General features: G+C 50.3%; 8 protein-coding genes across 8 annotated transcripts; 5 read left to right on the top strand and 3 right to left on the bottom strand.

Moving 5' to 3' along the window:
* Window positions 1–906: 906 nt before the first annotated feature.
* Window positions 907–3,752, top strand: HO173_000791 (uncharacterized protein; the record flags this gene model as incomplete). Its single annotated transcript, XM_037302739.1, has 3 exons — window positions 907–3,228; window positions 3,296–3,571; window positions 3,633–3,752. The coding sequence occupies 3 exons, from the start codon at window positions 907–909 to the stop codon at window positions 3,750–3,752; spliced, it is 2,718 nt and encodes a 905-aa protein (XP_037170246.1).
* Window positions 3,753–4,588: 836 nt separating this feature from the next.
* On the bottom strand, window positions 4,589–5,010 carry HO173_000790 (uncharacterized protein; the record flags this gene model as incomplete). The annotated part of the gene is made up of 4 exons (XM_037302738.1): window positions 4,589–4,665; window positions 4,728–4,780; window positions 4,852–4,935; window positions 5,000–5,010. The coding sequence occupies 4 exons, from the start codon at window positions 5,008–5,010 to the stop codon at window positions 4,589–4,591; spliced, it is 225 nt and encodes a 74-aa protein (XP_037170245.1).
* Window positions 5,011–5,278: 268 nt separating this feature from the next.
* Window positions 5,279–8,347, bottom strand: HO173_000789 (uncharacterized protein; the record flags this gene model as incomplete). Its single annotated transcript, XM_037302737.1, has 6 exons — window positions 5,279–6,610; window positions 6,658–7,066; window positions 7,113–7,699; window positions 7,755–7,982; window positions 8,041–8,059; window positions 8,211–8,347. 6 exons carry the CDS (start codon window positions 8,345–8,347, stop codon window positions 5,279–5,281), a joined length of 2,712 nt encoding a protein of 903 aa, XP_037170244.1.
* A 591-nt stretch (window positions 8,348–8,938) lies between these two features.
* Window positions 8,939–10,128, top strand: HO173_000788 (uncharacterized protein; the record flags this gene model as incomplete). The annotated part of the gene is made up of 3 exons (XM_037302736.1): window positions 8,939–9,088; window positions 9,315–9,957; window positions 10,004–10,128. 3 exons carry the CDS (start codon window positions 8,939–8,941, stop codon window positions 10,126–10,128), a joined length of 918 nt encoding a protein of 305 aa, XP_037170243.1.
* A 130-nt stretch (window positions 10,129–10,258) lies between these two features.
* On the bottom strand, window positions 10,259–10,846 carry HO173_000787 (uncharacterized protein; the record flags this gene model as incomplete). Its single annotated transcript, XM_037302735.1, has 2 exons — window positions 10,259–10,732; window positions 10,787–10,846. 2 exons carry the CDS (start codon window positions 10,844–10,846, stop codon window positions 10,259–10,261), a joined length of 534 nt encoding a protein of 177 aa, XP_037170242.1.
* Window positions 10,847–11,188: 342 nt separating this feature from the next.
* HO173_000786 (uncharacterized protein) lies at window positions 11,189–12,911 on the top strand (the record flags this gene model as incomplete). Its single annotated transcript, XM_037302734.1, has 5 exons — window positions 11,189–11,549; window positions 11,597–11,787; window positions 11,837–12,434; window positions 12,483–12,525; window positions 12,581–12,911. 5 exons carry the CDS (start codon window positions 11,189–11,191, stop codon window positions 12,909–12,911), a joined length of 1,524 nt encoding a protein of 507 aa, XP_037170241.1.
* Window positions 12,912–13,449: 538 nt separating this feature from the next.
* On the top strand, window positions 13,450–16,564 carry HO173_000785 (uncharacterized protein; the record flags this gene model as incomplete). Its single annotated transcript, XM_037302733.1, has 8 exons — window positions 13,450–13,615; window positions 13,672–13,759; window positions 13,916–14,637; window positions 14,693–14,765; window positions 14,814–15,242; window positions 15,295–15,486; window positions 15,543–16,445; window positions 16,510–16,564. 8 exons carry the CDS (start codon window positions 13,450–13,452, stop codon window positions 16,562–16,564), a joined length of 2,628 nt encoding a protein of 875 aa, XP_037170240.1.
* Window positions 16,565–17,033: 469 nt separating this feature from the next.
* HO173_000784 (uncharacterized protein) lies at window positions 17,034–18,770 on the top strand (the record flags this gene model as incomplete). The annotated part of the gene is made up of 1 exon (XM_037302732.1): window positions 17,034–18,770. One exon carries the CDS (start codon window positions 17,034–17,036, stop codon window positions 18,768–18,770), a length of 1,737 nt encoding a protein of 578 aa, XP_037170239.1.
* Window positions 18,771–18,826: the final 56 nt, after the last annotated feature.

The following is an 18,826-nucleotide window of genomic DNA, read 5'->3' as shown; positions in this document are numbered from 1 at the left end:
GCTAGAGTGTGATGGACGAAGATGGATCATAGCATCAATCTATTCGAAGAGTACCATCTTTCATCTGCTGGTTCGTCCTTTGGTCCTCTCAAATTCAGTATGTGGTTATCTTTAGAGGGTTCAGATTGTGGTAGGGTCAGCGATTTTGAAACCTTGGAACAGGAGATGGCATGTTCAACAAGCATCTGAAATTGAGTCGCATCATGTTCGTGGACAATACTAGAGCATGACCATGATGAGGAATTTAAAGACGCCTCATAGAAAAGCATCATCATATATAAGCAGAAATCCATAATGTGCTGAGTACGGGATGTGGGAGTGAAAGAAGGCTAGACTGCTGCGACCTAGCAGCGGCCAAGCCAAAACGAACAAGGATCATATGGTACTTACCCTTATGCAGCAGCAGCATCGGCAGCATCAGCAGCAGCAGGGTCACCTTAGTAAAATTAGACATAGAGTATATGATATATCACTCTGTAGACATACTATAAACAGTGACTGACCGTCTTTCATCATTGAATACTTCGCAAGTGTATTCGACATGGAGCGCGATCCCAGGAAGCACCTCACTCACTCTGCTGTCCCCCATTACACCGCCCGCTGACTTCCAAACTTTCTTTCTATCTCGTGGCTCGAGCCATCCTCATCCAGCATTCACTTTTATTTCACTTCTACACCCTGTCTTCGCAAACACTCTATAGTCACTCTACAGTCAAAGACATATGGCTCATACTTGTCACCACGCAACGCAAGAACCGTTTGAATCCAATCCTGAAGCCTTTCCGACCCTTCTGTCTTACAACTACTCCGCTGGCTCCTTCTCGTGGCATTTGCTATGAAGTAACCCAACTCCTCAAGCCTCATGCACTATTGTCTTTCCCGACTCGAAAGCTGATTCCGCCCGCCATGGGTCAAAGTGCTTCGACTCAACGTGATCGGGAAGACTTCCTCCACCGCAATTCTCGACGCTTCTCTCAAATCGTCCAGGATAGAGAAACCAGAGATGGGCCATCTCCGAGACTATGGTCTTCTGGTCCGCGAACCACCGATCAGCCGATCCAAGGAACATCCACAACGCCCTCTCAGGTACAAGACTCTCAGTCCTCGCGGCCCATCGCAACGTTCAGCCGGCAGATATCCGCCCAATCAATACCGGCCTTAAGAGGAGGAGCAGGGAACAGCAGAGACATCTTAACCCGAGATGAGATATTCTATGAGCAGCACGAGCAGCGGCCCCTGGCTGACATGGGGGACCTGGGTATGCAGAGTACTCCAATCACGCACATTACCGCGTCTCCAATGCCAAGACGAACGAGCCGAATGGCCAGGTTAAGCTCAATGATTATGCCACGCTATGCTGCAAGCGAAATTCCAGGTGACGGCCAGGGAGAGGGTCGTTTCCTGAGACGGAGATTGTCGAATACTGATCCCTCAAATACTACGAACGACGCAAGAGATCACCCCACTCATCGCCTGTCATTATTTGGCTCCTTGACTCCGAGACCTTCCACTGGTTCAAGGCCAAGGCGGCCGAGAGAGCTTGCACCAATTTCTCGTCCCTTTCCTCTCAGCCCCGATGGGTCACTGCCCCCTTCTGGCTTTACGCAGTCTCCGCTTCGCGAAGTACTTCCATCAAGGACACTTTCTACGGCGCCTGGTAGCCCTCCATCAAGATTCTTCTCAATCTCTCGTAGCGCTCGCCTATCGAGAGTCCGTCGATCTATCTCGACTCCATTTGAAGCTTTGCTTCCTACAACAAACGCGCCAAGTCCGGATCATGGTCGTCAACTACCGCCTCAACGTCCCTTGAGACTAACACCGACCCATGATCCTAATTCCCCGCTTCCACCACTTGATGTCGCCGATCCAAGCATTGGCATGAATAGCCCCAGACCTGAAACATCACCTTCTAGTAACAGGGAACAAAGAGTTTCAGGTGTCGCTACCCTGTCCGAGTCTCCTGAGCGTACTGTCTCTAGGGTTGAGCCGGCTAGTTGGACGGAACGTTGGACGGAACGTGGGCCTGGCGGAAGACGCGAAGGTCGCAGGATGCCCAGTATGCTCCGAGGCCGATCAAGTCGGCTGATCAGGCGTGACAACGATGGCCCTTTGCCTCGGATTCTACACTTAGCTGCCACTGCAATTGCCGCCCAGCTTTCCGGAACGTCTGAACAGCCTGTCCCAGACATCCAGGCAATTGGCCCTGATGATTTGGACGGGAGTCTCAACAATCTCTTTCGGACGCTTCAAAATGCGACGAGTCTGACTGGAGAAACACGTACTCATGACGGCAGCCAAGATTCCACACGCCCTCTAGGTACATTACCTCCTCTGAATTTTTTACGGGTCTTTCGATTCGTTAGTCAAACTTCGACTACGATAGCCGCAAATGCTACGTCAAATGCTGAGAGGACGGGTGGGCGAACAAGAGCCAACAGTCATTCAGCAGCGGATGAAAACGCTTCTGTCGATCGCGAAGGAAGGACCGTAACGCTGGTCGTAGTTGGAGTCCGCTCAGTTCCGTCGGAAAACATCGGTCTCGAAGATACAGCCACTGGAGAATCTAATTTGGACTCCCTGCTCAATTTCTCACCCTTGGCTCCAACCAACGCCCATAGGCATGGAGCTGGCGGCTTACTTAGGCATGCTAATGGCAGATCGAGGTTCCCACATCGTCGACGTGCTTCTATTGGAGGACTTAACACATTTCCAGCTAATTATGATAGCCAACGACACCAGCGTACCTTGAGCCCAAGTAGACAGGGTTCTACAGATATATATCCGAATCCCAGCTCAGCTAACCCTCCTACACCCTCTGAATCCCCTCCAGGGCCCCATCCTCCACCGTCTACTCCCGCAGATCCTGGCCTGTCTGCGTACTCTTCTGCAGCTACGACGCCCAGTCGTCGACCGTCATCCGCATCAGCAATACAGCAGCCACCGATGCCCAACCGAGACCTAGCAGTACAGCATTTGCGAGAAGCGGGATCATCTGACCCCGAAGACCAAGCGACTCGTGTGCAGCACCGGCGAAGGAGCGATTCGGAATTTGCGCGTCACCGGAATCTTGGAGCTGGTGCCGCTAGACGAAACGGAATGGTAGAACCGGACGAGGTCGACACTGGCGATACTCCAGCCCCAGGAAGTCGAAGCTGGTTGATATACGTCGTTGGCACAAACCTTTCCGAAGATCATCCTGCATTGACCACTCCAAGCCTTTTCACAGATGTATGCTACATTTTCCCTAATACTCCGAAGGGTTTGATCAGTCATTGCTGCTGTCTGACATCTCTAGAATCCCACATACGAAGACATGTTACTGTTATCCTCCCTTTTGGGTCCCGCCAAGCCTCCCGTCGCCAGTCGTGAGGATGTTGCTTCAGCATCAGGATTATTTTGTATCAAGCGGTCTGCAGATACACTTGTTGCAGAAGCTACCCGGGGTATGAGCCAGATTCGAATAGGCTCCAGTGAGCGCTGCTTGGTCTGCCTCGAAGAGTACCAAGCCGAAGAGCAAGTGCGGCAGCTGAAGAAATGCTCTCACCTGTTTCATCGTGAATGTATCGATGTGGTATGTCGTTGTACTACTCCTAAAACTCTGTTAGGTCGACGCTGATATGTCTTGGTTGTAGTGGCTCACTACTGGGCGTAATTCTTGCCCTCTTTGCAGAGGACAAGGGGTTGATGAGCAAAAGGCGCCTCAGCAGGGACGCCCAACTTCATCCTCGCCGAGGCTCTCTTCGGCATCATGAGCATTTGGGGATTTTCCAGCTCCCCATTCGACGTGCCCAGCATTATAGCTATTGGAGGATGGTGTCGTCACTCACACTACCTTTGTATAGTTTTCCAGGTCATGTAATGAACTCGTGATGCTTGAGGGTCTAAAATCATTTTCAATGATTATGTACTTTCCTAATGTGACCAGGACTGCATGCACAAGGCGTGATAATTGGCATGTTTGGCGGCACGCCGCTACGGTGGCTTTTGTGTGCGTATGTGTGTCTGTATAGTTAGCCAATAAAACTACGACCAACAGCTTTCAAGCCAACGCTTTCAATACTTGGACAGGACTGCTCCTTTTTCAAGAAGTTCAATACATCTTCTTGGATTCTCGATCACTGTAGCAGCCATCAATAAAAGCTTAAAGAACTGACAAGATGATTGCGCCGGATTCTTTCCGAAAGCAGCCATAGAACAGACGGCAATTGAAAATGCCCAATGAAAGGCTGGCGCACCTATCGACTTGGTCTCGCCAAGTCCTTGCTTCTCAATGTCAGCTGGAAGTATATTCCGAGGGACCGTACAAGAACGATATCCTTTGCAGCGGCGGGTACATGAGCATGGAAACTGCTTTGGGGAAGTCGGTATATGACAAAAGTGCCCTTTTGACGGCTCCTGTAGTAATCGCCTCCGGGGTAGCTACCTCTCCAGGAAGCGTCAGCGCGCCCCTTCGAACACGCAATGTAGTACCCGCCAACGTCGATGTTACTGCCATTCCGTCACCGTAGCCGTATAAACAACAAGAATTCCCAGACACGTCGTGCCTTGACAACCATGCCAGCAAATATAAAAAGATTCCCCGCAGCCCTCAAGGAGCGTGCTCCGGTCTCAGCTCCGCGTTTTCAGGGTTGATGAGTGGATGCCATTGTGCAAGGAATGTTATTGCTACGAGACCAAATTCAGCTCTGAATCAGGCCGAAAGCCAGGTTGAGGAAAGGTCGACGTACCCCACATTATGTAGCAGCTTGCGAAGCTTAGGATGAGAGAACTGCGCCAGACACTGTTGCAGGATCCCAATCGTCAGTCATGCCGGCCTCGGTCCATCAGTCCAGGAGACTCCAAGGGACTCACGTCTGGTTTTCGCCTTTGGGTGAGAAGAAATAGGCGAGTAGCGACGCCACGACAACAAAAACGAGGCCGATGATGATGCTAGCGCTACCAGAGGAAGTCGGGTTAGCAAAGGGATGCGCTTGATATTAGGAATGGACAAAGGACTGACCCGTTTGCCATGGTAACTATCGGAGTTCGTGAGTTGCGAGTGAGGAGGTGGTAGATGCGGTCGTCGGTTGTGGTATGGGGACTCGGAGCTAATGTACGAGCTGTGAGCTGCACTTAGCGCGTTGCGTTTTAGCCTTCCTACCAGATCGTGGTGTCGGTCCTGGAGTTCGGGTACCGTATCACGTCTGATTACAAGGCCTCTTAAGGAAATTCTTCAAACTAGCTACATATAGCTGCTATCTTTGACTGAGAAACGCCCTTGGACGCTCCAACGTTTGTATCACAGCTTCGTTGTTTTCCCAGTTCCCAACAGTTCCGCCCCAGCTCCAGCAATGCACAACTTACCCGTCTCCACTACCTTGGTCTGAAATATTACCTTCCCGCCCTCCTTCCACATCTCGGTCCTTAGCTTCTGACCTGGGAGCACCGTCCCTGCAAACCTGACCTTGATGTTCTTGAATGGACCGTATGACTGATAAACGTGCTTGCCGCTGATACCGAAGAAGCACAGGCCGTGCAAGATGGGAGTCTTGAAGCCGCCCATCTTCGAGAAATCTGGGTCGATGTGCAGAGGATTCCTATCACCGTTTAAACGGTAGAGAGCAGCTTGCTCTTCGGTCGTCGCCTCCTCAACAACAGCATCAGGTTGCCTTTTTGGAGGCTGATACACTGCGGTCGACGCACCTCGGTCTGCTCCTTTGCTGGGACCTCCAAAGCTCCCGCTGCCTCGGATGACGGCGGATGATTCGTTGTAGAAAATATCTTCTCCAGTAGCGACGTCCTTCGTGGTTGTCCCGGATACCATGATGGCGGACTTGCCCTTGTCAATTACTTCGACAAGTTTGGGATAGCTGACCAGTGTCGCAGCGGTTGGTATGGGGAATTTGCGAATCTCAAGGTATTGTTCGCCGTGGAGAAGCATCATGGGTGAGAAGTTGGGGAGAACCTCATTCATACTCCAAGGTATCTCAGCGCCGAAGTAGGGAACCACACCGAAGGTAGGAAGTGCCTGAAAGAAATCCGAGTTCTCATACACGAAGGGAAGTTCGGTCCTCTTGGCGCCAATCCCAAGGTTATACAAGATGATATCCTTGTCATCATACTTATATTTGGTTCCCTCGGAGTGCAATTTTTTCGCTTTCTCGATCTTGTCCAGAGTGTCAGTGTTTGCCTCTCTTGGTTTGTTGACATCGCTACTCCTGTTTTGCATGTTGTTGATTATGCTCTTCAATCCGTCTTGGCCATCCTCCGGATGATCTGCCCTTCCGTCGTCGAAGTTGACAATATCCGACCACGCCTTCACTACGGCCTCAGGAGTAAGCTTTACATCGACTGGAAAGCCGTGCCCGCCGCTTCTTTGCCATCTCGTCCGCGCATGCCAGCCGCTGCCTACTTCGAATAGGCCTCCTGTTGGAGGCTTCGGGACCTGATCGGAACACAACGCGACAACAAGTGGTGCTACCTGTTCAGGTTTAAATGCTTGGACCATCTCTTCAGGCATTATGCTTCTTGTCATATTCGTACCGGCGTTCGGCGCAATTGTATTGACATTGATATTGTACTTTGCACCCTCACGTGCAAGCGCACGTGAGAGACCAAGTATACCAAGTTTCTAGGCAAATTTAGTATCTGTTCGAGATCTTCATATGGGAAACGTACTGCTGCAGCATAATTAGCTTGACCGAAATTCCCATAGATACCACTTGTGCTCGTGGTATTGACTATTCGTCCATATTTCTGCTTCAAGAAATATGGCCATGCGGCCTTGGTGGTTTTGTAGGTCCCTCGAAGGTGGACAGCAATAACTTGATCCCACATCTTGTCTTCCATATTAGCAAAAGCTTTGTCTCTCAGAATCCCGGCATTGTTGACGAGGATGTCGATTCGTCCGTATGCATCCATTGCAGCTTTTATAACAGCGTCTCCGTCCTCAGCAGAGGCTTTATTACCCACGGCTTTTCCGCCGTTCTTTTGAATCTCTTGAACCACGTCACCAGGATTGACAAGGTCGTTGACCACCACGGAGGCGCCTAATTTCGCGAAAAGGAGGCAGTACGAGCGACCAAGTCTACGACCATCAGCACCACCACGTAGCAATCAATAGGGCAACTCACCCAGCTCCCCCACCTGTCACGACCGCGACCTTTCCTGTGTAGTCGATATGCTCGCCTGGCTCATTTTCTCCAAGCTTTTGCGCTTCTTCGAGCAGACTCATGAAATCTGCAACGCCGCTTGGATAGCTTGGCTCCGAGAAATCATTGACATTCTTCCACTGTCTCAGGATTGCTCCTGGGGTAAGGCTTGGGCCAGTCTTCAGCAGAGCACCTTTTGCTCGCTCCCATCGCAATTTTGCAATATGTCCTCCTCCCACCTCGAAGATCGATCCTGTCTCGTGCTTGTTCGAAGGATGCACAAGCACAGCAACGAGTGGTATGACCCAATCTGGCTTGAGGTTTTCCAAGATATCTGGTGGCATCACAGTCTGTGTCATCCTGCTGGCGGCTATGGGTGCTATGACATTGCATATTATGTTGTACTTATAACCCTCCTTTGCGAGCGTCTCGGTGAAACCGACTTGAGAGAGTTTGGCGGCGGAGTAGTTGCATTGACCGAAGCTTCCGAACAGGCCTGCAGCAGACGCTGTGTTGATAACCCGGCCATACTTCTGCTTCCGGAAATGTGGCCACGCAGCTCTGGCACACTGGGACAAGTAGCTTTAGCTGTCAATCAGAAACGATTTGAAAGACGAAACCTACTTTGTACGCGCCCTTTACATGAACCTTGATGATGAGATCCCAGTCGTCATCAGACATATTCTTAAAGCTGACATCTCGTAGAATGCCGGCATTGTTCAAGAGAATGTCTATCCTGCCAAACTCTTTGATCGCTGTCTCAATGATCTTCTCGCCGTTCTCGACGCTGTCATAATTAGCTACAGCTTTACCGCCAGCTGCTCGGATCTCGTTGACGACCATATCTGCTGCCTGTGGGTTTGAGTCAAATCGGCTACTCGGTTCGCAGGCATCAGGAAGGAGTATATACCTTGGAAGACTGTCCCTCCCTGTTCAGGCTTCTGAGTCAGCATTGCTTCTTCTGGGGAAGGACATTCATGAGGTAGTTTTGAGGGACAAGAAAAGCATTCTGATCACGACACATGATGTTTTTGAACCCGGGTGTTGGCATCGAAAGGTGAGTCTCTGGATTTTACGCACCCCTTGAACGACCCTCCAAGATCATTGACGACAACATTGGCGCCTCGTGCCCCAAAGAATACAGCGTATGCTTTCCCCAATCCGCCTCCGGCGCCACTCACGACGACTGTCTGCCCATCAAACCTCAGTTCTGACATGGTGATTACCTGTATTGAGGCAGTGTTTTATGTTTTATGGAGGAAGGAAACGAGAGCGGACAGGACACAAAAGAGTACCTGCTACTCGTATGCCTCGGCACGGAGTTAAGGCCCCACCTTTCGGAAGACTAATGTGGTGGACTAAAAAAGGCTTCTTATAAAAGTTAGGTACTCCGTACTACCAGAGTGAGTTCTTTGATAGATTGAGGACACCAATAGATTAACCGATATTCGGCTAAGTGGAAGACTTATTGGTGTCCTCGCTCTATCAAAGAACTCACACCTGGATTATTGGGCAAAAATCAAGCGACATGCCGCTAGTGGAAATATCTATTGGGTCCTCGCTCTATCAAATAACTCACTTCTGGAATCCACGAGTATGTATTTTCACATGGATTTTGGGCAACTATCCGGACACATATGTCGTCGACAAGAGCATCATCTGACTTACAAATTCTCTCGCTGATACTGGTACTGTTTGTTCTATATCTGAAGGAAATGCAAGATATCTCTTCCACTTCCACTCTTCTTTTTGGCACCTTGCCTGACTTGGAAGCTCCTCGGAAGATTATCACCAGTCAATGCATCAACATGTCCGGGGTTGTAGATGACAAGTCAGATCACTGTGTTCCCTTTATCCTTAATCACATGAGCGAAAAGTCGTCTGTGACCGATGATATTCCTCGATCGCCCATATTCATTGGCGTTAACGGCCCTCAGGGTTCAGGGAAGACTACTTTGGTAAGTGTAGCTGGCCATCAACATACAATGTAAATATTGATGATGCTTCGAATCCAAAAATCAATTGCTCTCACTCATCCATTCATCGAGGCTTTCGATGGAACCACGCTTTTAGCTCCTTAGGCTCTCTGTGTCCATCTTTGGCTCTGATTGAGTTGTCAATGTTATATCTCACGTTCCTGATTTCCATTTCCACTGCATGTCTAATTTTCCTGTTCTCCTGTAGGTTTCTACACTTGCCGAAAAGCTCCGCCAACCCCCACATTCTTATTCGACAATAGTCCTTTCCATCGATGATCTTTACTTGACGCACGAGCAGCAATCTGAGCTTGCTGCTTCTCATCCTTCCAACCCGCTGATCCAACATCGCGGGCAACCATCTACTCATGATCTTCCTCTGGCTCTTTATTTGTTTTCGGACCTTCAACACGGTAAAGTCACCAAAATTCCCAGCTATGACAAGAGTGCATATAGTGGACAAGGGGATAGAGTTCCCAAAGAGGAGTGGCCAGAAGTAAATCGAGATAAAACACATAAGACGGAAGTGGTACTCTTCGAAGGCTGGTGCGTAGGCTTCCGAGCTTTGCCAAGAGACAACTTGGTACAAGACTGGGAAGGTGCTGTAAGAGAACGAGAGAAAGGACATTACGTTGGACGCCTTGGATGGAACAGATTAGAGGATGTAGACTTTGTGAATGAGGCTTTGCGGAGGTATGATCAGCTGACCGACCAGCTGGATGCATTGATCCATCTTGATGCTGAAGATCCAATTTTCGTCTATGATTGGAGGTCTCAAAGCGAGAGAAAGCTTCGCGAGAAGAAAGGTTCGGGAATGACAGACGAGCAAGTGGTCGACTTTGTGAACGGCTGTATGCTAAATCCTGCGCCAATCCCAGCTGCTACTGACCATAACAGATTACCCGGCATACGAGCTCTTTACGACAAGGTTGAGAGCAGGCGCCTTCGATGAAGGGAAAGGCAGACAATTGAGGCTTGTCATAGGGAGGGACAGAAGAGTGAGAGAAGTTGTGAGATTGTGAAATAAACGCTTTGCGAGATTATGTCCTCCGATCTTGGGAACGAACTCTTCCGCACGTACCTGCGGGTCTTCCAATACGCTGGAGCCACACCTGTACGTATCTTTTATCACAGCTTAAAATCCTCGTCACCTCATTCTTTTTCCATCTCTTGCGCAAGTCTCTGAGCTTCCTTAGCCATGTCCTCCTTACTCCTTGGCTTCCTGGCATCATCGTCGACTTTAGGGAATCGTGGCCTATCCTCAGACCATTCCCGCAGATGCTTTCCCACGTTACCTTCGTCACCTTCCAGCATATTGTGTATCGCATCAGAACCTCCCCTATCGTCTAAGTCCGCCTTTACTCGAGGTATGATGTGTGTATGGACATGTGGTACGCTCTGGCCGGCATCGGCGCCATCTTGCATGGCTATGTTTAGGCTTGTTCCATTGTAGACCCGTTGGATCATGCGGCCAACTCGTTGGACGGTAAGGAATAGATCCGTCACCTCGGTATGAGTGAGGTCAGAAAGCCTAGGAGTGACCCGCCTAGGAGACACGAGAACATGGCCAGGGAGCAGAGGCTTCAAGTTAACCAAAGCGAATGAATGCGGTGTAAGATGAAAGACCTTGGAGCCAGGTCAGAGAGAGCTTTGGAGGGATTGGAGCTCTTTGTGATGAACCTGTGCTGTGACCACAAAATTGCCGAAGTAGATTGCTGGCTTAGTGGCTGTCGCAGACATTTTGCGCCTTCTCCCAGGTACGCAAAGATTGTGATAGCGTATACCCCAATCGCATAAGATAACAAGGGTCCTGCACAGACCTCTACCTATGATGTCGAGGGCGTGAGACGAGAGAAATCAATCAAGCCTCGCTTCGTTGGGGATCCTTAGTGGGAACCAAGCCCAGCCTTACATATGCAGGGTCTCTGAGTAAGGTACAAACCCTTTCCCATTGCTTTGCTCAAAATCTGGCTCAACACCCCGAAAAGCAAATGAAAATTATCCAAGGGTATATTGGCCGCTGACCTGTCGTTGACAAAGATACTCTGTAGTCACTTCACCAAGAATGACCAAGTAAACGCGATGATCAACAATTCGCCTGCAAGCTATGCCTTCATTCGGGCTTGTATCTTTTTCCTTCACTACATTGCTCCGTTAAGCGCTGTCTACTGCATGGCCGTTCTGCTTTTACGCCCTTCGACGTATCGCGTTCCACTAGTGCTTGAGATATGGGCTATTGCGGAAACAGCCTTCTTCGCCTTGATCTATGTACCCAGAACTATCGTGCTTCAAAGAGCAGCCACTCATCCAGAGCTATTGCCCCGGGAGCAGCGGCGAGAGCTTTTCAAACTCTGCCTGGACACCGTGGAAGACCCTGAAAAATATCTCTCGGGCTGGATGAGGGGAGCCCCGGCATCAGAGATCAAACGTGAAAACGTGAAAGGTGAATCTCAAATCCTCCGGCCGTCTTTACAGTACTCAAAGATACAGAACTCTTCTGCTGGGCTTTTCTCAACAAGAAGGATCATGGTCCGGAAGATGACGACGAGCTGGAGGAATACGCGGACGAGACAGAGCTATGTCTGGGAAGAAGACTGGAGCCAGGGCGGGGAAACGCAGTCTCGTTGCGGGTGACCGTCGATCGATTTCAGAGCCTACACAGGTCCCTGCTCTGGTACTTTGTAAGTCACAGCGGCACATCACACGGATGGTACTGATGATTGATTTCAGTGTGTCTTCTTTGTCGATACAATCACCTTTTCTTCCCTTATCTGGAACTCTTTTCACTTTCATAGTCTTCCTTTCAGTCAATTCTTCGACGTGTTCCCGTTGCGTCCATTCGGGTTGCTTAGCGAACAGAAAACCCCCGCAAAAACACTTACATACTGGCATCGACCCCACACATCGAAGGCGAGACTACCCATTTTGTTCATACACGGAATCGGTATAGGCCTTTATCCTTATGTCAACTTTCTAAGTCAAATCAACAAATCGTCTAATGGGCGCGACGAAGATGGCGATATTGGGATCATTGCGATTGAGATTATGAGTGTATCCTTCCGCATCACTGGTGCAGCCCTAGAAAAGGACCAGATGTGTTTTGAGATTCAGCAGATTCTTCGGCACCATGGTTGGCACGAATGCATACTCGCATCCCACTCCTATGGTAGTGTCATCTCCTCTCACCTTCTGCACTACTCCGAAACCTCCCAGTTGTTCGGGCCAGTTTTACTCATCGATCCAGTCTCAATCCTTTTGCACCTCCCGGACGTGGCTTACAACTTCACGGCCCGGAAACCGCTACGAGCAAACGAACACCAGCTATATTGTGAGCTGAAATCCGCAGATTGCCACCATTTAGCTGACCACCTTTAAGATTTCGCCAGCATGGACATGGGGGTTGCTCATACCTTAGGCAGGTAGGTGAACCTGTTGATAAGTTACATGTATTAAAGTTCTAATGATAACATCTAGGCGATTTTTCTGGGCTGAGAATATCTTATGGAAGCATGACATGGATGGACGACAGGTGACCGTGTCTCTTGCATCGCGGGATCTCATTGTCGATACCGAGGCTGTGGGACGCTACCTAGCACAAGATGGCAATGGCGAACCGAAGAAAGAGGAGTGGAAGCATCGGGAGTGGAAAGGAAAAGGATTGGATATTTTGTGGTTTGACGATTTGGACCATGCACAGGTCTTTGATTCTAGGCGAAATTGTGAGATTTTGGCCAAAGTCGTCAGGCAGTACAGCTTGATGGAAAGACGAGGGAAGTCATATGGCGCTGCTGCACGTGACCAATGATCCAAGGTGGAGTAGAGGAGCCAATCGAAATTAATACAAATGAAGACATGCATCGGAGGACGTAGTGGCTGGTTACCTGCACTTCAGATATCAAATAGGTTCATATTCAGACTGCTTCTAGTGATTGGCGTGTCGCAGCATGCATGATTGCTGTAATGTCTCCTGCTTGCTGTGTGGTCAATGCTGGAAAACTATAGAAACTAGAATGGCGAGAACGGTTCATCGCCCCCGCAATGAATGGGCTTTAGTGGATAGTAATTGGAGTATGGGGTAAGTGGTACCCAGCAAATTCGGCTGCAACACATAAATAACCTGTTAAATCTCTGCTGGCGAAGGTTCTCTTGGACTCTTACAGCTTCTGTCTCACAAAGCCCAGGCCTTATCAGGTAGAGTACAAGGATCCCATAAGCGACAGGTTAGTAGTGACGGTTGTCCTACCCACCACCGAGCTTGCCGAACTCGTCCACGACTGAGCCAGGAGGACAGCAATCGGGAAGTGCAAAATTGAGAAGGGAGCGATGCAGGGCTGTTCAACGATATGGATAGTGAAAGAATGAGTGCGCCTGGCGCTCCCAACGGTGCGCCGGCACCGAACGATCAGATCCCTACACATCCCAGCTTCAGGAGGCAGCGAGCATCCCGAGCCTGTGAAACATGCCATGCGCGGAAAGTCAGGTGTGACGCAGCTTCATTGGGAGTTCCTTGTAAGCTGTCTTCGAAAATCCAGCCTCCCATGCCATGGATACTGACTAGCCAACAGGCACGAACTGCGTTGCCTTCTCCATCGAGTGCAAGATCCCAGCGCCCAAACGAAAAAAGACTATTGGCAAATCGAGAGATTCAGACAGGTAGATTCCCTCAACTGCGACGTCCAAGAAGGGGTTGAACCCAAGTGGAGCCAGAGCTGGTACGGGTTTCATGCCCTCGTGCTGGGCGCTGGTGAACAGCTCGGTTCACTAACATCGAAGAGGACAATGGCGTGCTGACCGTGGCTCCTTTTCTAGTGATCCTGCAGAGTCTGTTCAGGCGCAATCCCCAAAGCCAGATAATCTTGCTGGCTACGATTTTGACAAACCACGCGACTCCGACTACAGTGCACACGATGGCATGCCAGTCACCTCCCTGTCCGACGCTCAAGTCGTTCAACAGGGGGCCCAGAACCTACACTTCGCACATTTCATGAAGCCTAAGTTTGCAAGAGCTCCAATCAAAGAAGCTGGAAGGGTCGCATATCTGGGAGAGTCCTCGAATTTGTCTCTGCTTGTACATGACAGGCACGGGACAACAGATGTTGTGCATTACCCTTTGCCAGATACGGTCAAAGGATCGCGATCTCAGTTGACAGACATGGACGAACTTGAAGTAAACATATTGCATCAGCGAGGAGCATTTTTGCTCCCTCCTCGCGTTCTCTGTGATGAGCTTGTTGAATCATTTTTCAAATGGGTCGCCCCAGTTGTGCCTGTCATCAATCGGAGTCGATTCATGACCCGCTATCGAGACACCAAGAACCCGCCTTCCCTTCTCTTGTTACAGGCTATGTTGCTTGCTGGTTCAAGAGTGTGTACCAATCCTCAATTAACGGATGCAAATGGGTCGACCACCCCCGCCGCAATGACGTTCTACAAGCGTGCAAAAGCATTATACGACGCCAATTATGAGGACGATCGAATCACAATAGTACAAGCCTTGGTGTTGATGGGATGGTACTGGGAAGGTCCTGAAGGTACGATGACGCTGGGGACGAATGCGGTAAACTGGCTGACATTGTGGTCATGAAGATGTGACCAAAAACGTTTTCTACTGGACCAGAGTAGCCACTGTTGTTGCCCAAGGGTCAGGCATGCATCGAAGGTGGGTGTTCCGGAGTAGCACTTTGATTTGATACTTACAGTCCCGCAGCGTTGAGGGGTCTCAGCTCAGCAGACCCGACAAAAGACTGTGGAAACGCATATGGTGGACGTTATTCACGCGCGACAGATCAGTAGCCGTGGCCCTCGGTCGTCCAGTCCATATCAATACGGATGATTCTGACGTTGAGATGGTTTCTGAAGACGACTTCATCGAGGATGAGGTAGACCAGCCGGCAAAGTATCCACCGAATCCAGTTCATGTCCAATTTTTCCTCCAATATGTCCGTTTGACCGAAATCATGGGCTTGGTATTATCTCAACAGTACTCGGTAGCGTCCAAAGCTCGGCGGCAGAACGCCATTGATCTTACTCACAGCGACATGGCTCTTGCAGATTGGCTCCAGAATTGCCCAAAAGAAGTGTACTGGGAGAAACCAAGGCACAACTTTTGGTCGGCACTACTCCACGCAAATTACTAGTAAGCAGTGAGCGGTTATGATCACTGGATAAGTCACTCTGACAGTTCCCAGTACGACGCTTTGCCTCTTACACAGGGCGCATATGCCCCCTGCGACATCAGAAAGCAACGGACAGATGAATGGCTATCCTACTGACGCTGCTTATCCCTCAAGAAACATTGCTTTTCAGGCTGCAGGAATGATCACCTCTATCATCGAACATTTACAAGAGTCAGATGAACTAAGATTTACTCCGGCTTTCGTGTAAGTCCAATCCCAAAGCCTGGCAGCTTAAAGCTTTGACTCACGCTCTCCTGCAGTGTGTACAGCTTGTTCTCGGCCCTCATTATGCACGTCTATCAGATGCGCTCGTCGGTGCCCTCCGTCGTAGCAGCCACGCAAGAACGGCTGCAAATATGCATGAATGCTCTCAAGGAAGTATCGAAAGTTTGGCTGGTAGCTAAAATGGTCCACACCTTATTTGAATCCATACTTGGCAACAAAGTGCTCGAAGACAGGCTGCAAAAGGCAGCAGGCAAGAGACACAAGAAGCCAAGGATTGAGAATCGCCCACCCTCCGAGAAGGAAGACCAACAGCAAAAGCGTAAGTACGACGACATGGAGTTGGGATTCGCCAATGGACCCCCAGCTCCTCAAGTATCCTACGAGCGATCTCGACCTCAGACTCCAGCGGTGACACCATCGAGGGACTTGGGACAGCCAAGTTCCGCACCAATGGGTTCCCTCAATGTTCGTCAATCAAACGATGCATTCATGGGGAGTTCTCGCAGTAATACACGTCCGCCAACCCCCTTCAACCCTTCCTATTCCATTCCCGCAACACCCCCGGATCTTTATCTAGTGACTCGCGAGTCGCCTCATATCTCTCAAAATCTTTGGGAGAACTTCCAGCCGGACCAGCTCTTCCCCGAAAGCACCAACATTGCAATGCCACCATTCCCGAGTCAGCAGAATCTCGATCCTCAGCTTCAAATGTCACAGATGCAGTCGTCTGGCATGCTGCAACCATCCATGCAAAGCCAGCAACAAACTTCTTCACGAAACATGCAAGACGTAGCAGGTATGCCCCAAATGCCAGGGATACAACAGCAAGCTCCTGCCTGGCAAGGACAATTCCCAGGCGACAGCCCAGAGGACAGCTGGAGCAACAGTAGCCGGGGCCAAGGCCCAGTTGTTCCAACGGCTTTGAATGTGGAAGACTGGTGGGTCATTCTTCCAAAGGAATAGTGTTGGAAGCGTATTTACTGACAACAAGTAAATTCACAGGTTTCAGTTCTTTGGCATGAATGGGGGTGACCTGAGCGGATTGAATGGCATGTAATCCTAGGATTTTTATCAAAGCGTTTGGCTCAATGAGGGCCATCTTTAGATGCATGAATGCAAAGCGGTATTTTCTGTCGGCCTGACTCAATACATAAGGTAGGTATCCAAATCCTAAGAGGATGAACCACTCAACTGGTACTCTGTAATCTGCTTTGATGTATAAGTAGACCTCGGCTGAACTCGCGTTTTATCTTTTGGACGTACGGTTTCACATTTGCTAGTGGGAAAGTATGCTTTCCAAGGCACATAGGGCTGATCCTCCATTGTAAGTTGTTCTCGAGGCATTCAGGAACTGTAGTTTTGAACACCCTACGTATATTCGTAGGGATCTTGATTGAAGTATAAAGAGAGGAATTCCACACAACCACTCCAATGTCAAAGCACCCTTCTATCACCGTTTGGCTGGAGTAAGTTCTCCACAGCCAAATGTCAATGCTGATTGAACGCCAAAGCTGGCCCCCGCGGCGATGAACATCAATAGACCGTCGTCAGCTACGGCTTCAGTCAGCATCTCCACCACTCTACGTCCTCGTACCCGTCGGCAAGCGCATGAAGACAATGAGACACCTCCCCTTCCAGCAACAACTTCTAGATGGCTTGACGGCCCCGCTACCTCGTCCTTCTCCTCGAGAGCGGAATCCCCAATAGATCCCTCCCAGCCAGCACAAGCAGACAGAGACGCCCAGAGATCTCGCAGTACCAGCCGCTTCCTTGGAACACCCGGCATTCTAGGATCTCAGTCGAACCCATCGACTTTCGCTACAGGTCTCTGGGAAAGCTCATGGTCCTCTCTACAAGGGTTTGCGTCCAATCTCATAGGCCGTGATAGCTTTAGAGCGTCAAGTCCAGGCCGCTCGCCACAGCGTAGGCGACGTCCGATAGAAGCCACCCACGGCCGCAATACCAGTGCCCCACCTGCTCAATGGGGGCCATCTGGTGGAGAAAGACAGGTTGGTCTAGGAACTCGAGAGAAGCGAAGGGTGCTTGTGCAAGCAAGGAAACGTGAGACGTTGTTGGTGGCCAATGGCCATATTACACCAGATGTCTCGGGTCGTTATAAGAGAAGGGACTCGGATGAGAGGAATCACACTTCAGCGCCTCCGGGAGAGCAGGATGGTAGGGATGCCTTGGTCTATCTACACAAAGTGAAGCCAGAAGACACGCTTGCGGGAGTCATGATTAAATATAGTTGCCAGCCAAACATCTTCCGGAAGGCAAACCGACTGTGGCCCAACGACAGTATCCAGGTCCGGAAGACGGTCGTTCTACCCGTCGATGCCTGTGGGGTAAAGGGACGAAAATTACCAGAGCTTGGTCAATCTTCGGAACGTCTAGGAGACGGCTACACTGAAGAGACAATGCCTACGCCCACGGCGTTTCAATCCCCTTGGGGCGATCTACACGATAGCCCGAAGGAAAAGGAGACACCTCTATCCAGCATCCCCACGTCTCCCTCAATCTCAATCTCGCTCTCGAACCCTGAAGAAGCCCCCTGGAAGCATGACTCATGGGTCATGATTGATGGCTTCCCGGACGCCGTCGAAATTGCTCGCTTGTCACATAAAACACTTGGATACTTTCCCCGCAGCAGGCGGAAATCCATGACATTCTCAGACGTGGAAACGCCACCGGCATCACTTGATCTGCCTCGAGGAAGCTATCAATCTGGTCCACCACGAGGGCAGAACTCCAAGTCGAGATCATCCTCCGGCTCCTACTTAAATCATCAACTACAAGGTCCTGGTGGGGTTGGCACGATGGGTAGGGACGTGCGCAGCCCGGGCCCAGCGCAGGATGGACTCAACAAGTTGTTTGCTGCGCATTTGCCCAACCTGGCTCCTCGTAAATCTTTTGAGTCTGTCAACTCGGATTCTTCACGCGGTAATGGTGGCATTGAGAACGTGGGCGGGGCCATTGAAGGCTGGATGCGTAAGCTCGCGACCAAAGCAGCCAATTCCGTTCAGCCGCCGACTCCTGGGGGAAGATCTGGTGTAGGTGATCTGATTGAATTAAGTGAAGATGCGTTCGAGGTTGGAGATGACAACCACGCCGAGGACGAGGATAGGCGAAGTACAATCAGGAATGCCAACGCTGGGTCAGGGGTTGGGGCATGGTCTGCGGAGCAAGAGCTCATGCTGCGAGAACACTTTCCGCCAAGGGGAAGGGGTTTTGGGGAGTCTCCGCGGAGCGGTAAGAGTGATTGATATTGGTGTGGGATGACTTGCATAGGAGCCGGCGTTTGGTGTGCTCTCCATAGAAG

The sequence above is a fragment of the Letharia columbiana genome (assembly GCF_014066305.1).
Source record: "Letharia columbiana isolate WasteWater2 chromosome Unknown Sc0000001_s0, whole genome shotgun sequence".
NCBI lineage: Eukaryota > Fungi > Ascomycota > Lecanoromycetes > Lecanorales > Parmeliaceae > Letharia > Letharia columbiana.
The sequence above is the reverse complement of the archived record's forward strand: the minus strand, read 5'-3'. Positions and strand labels throughout refer to the sequence as shown.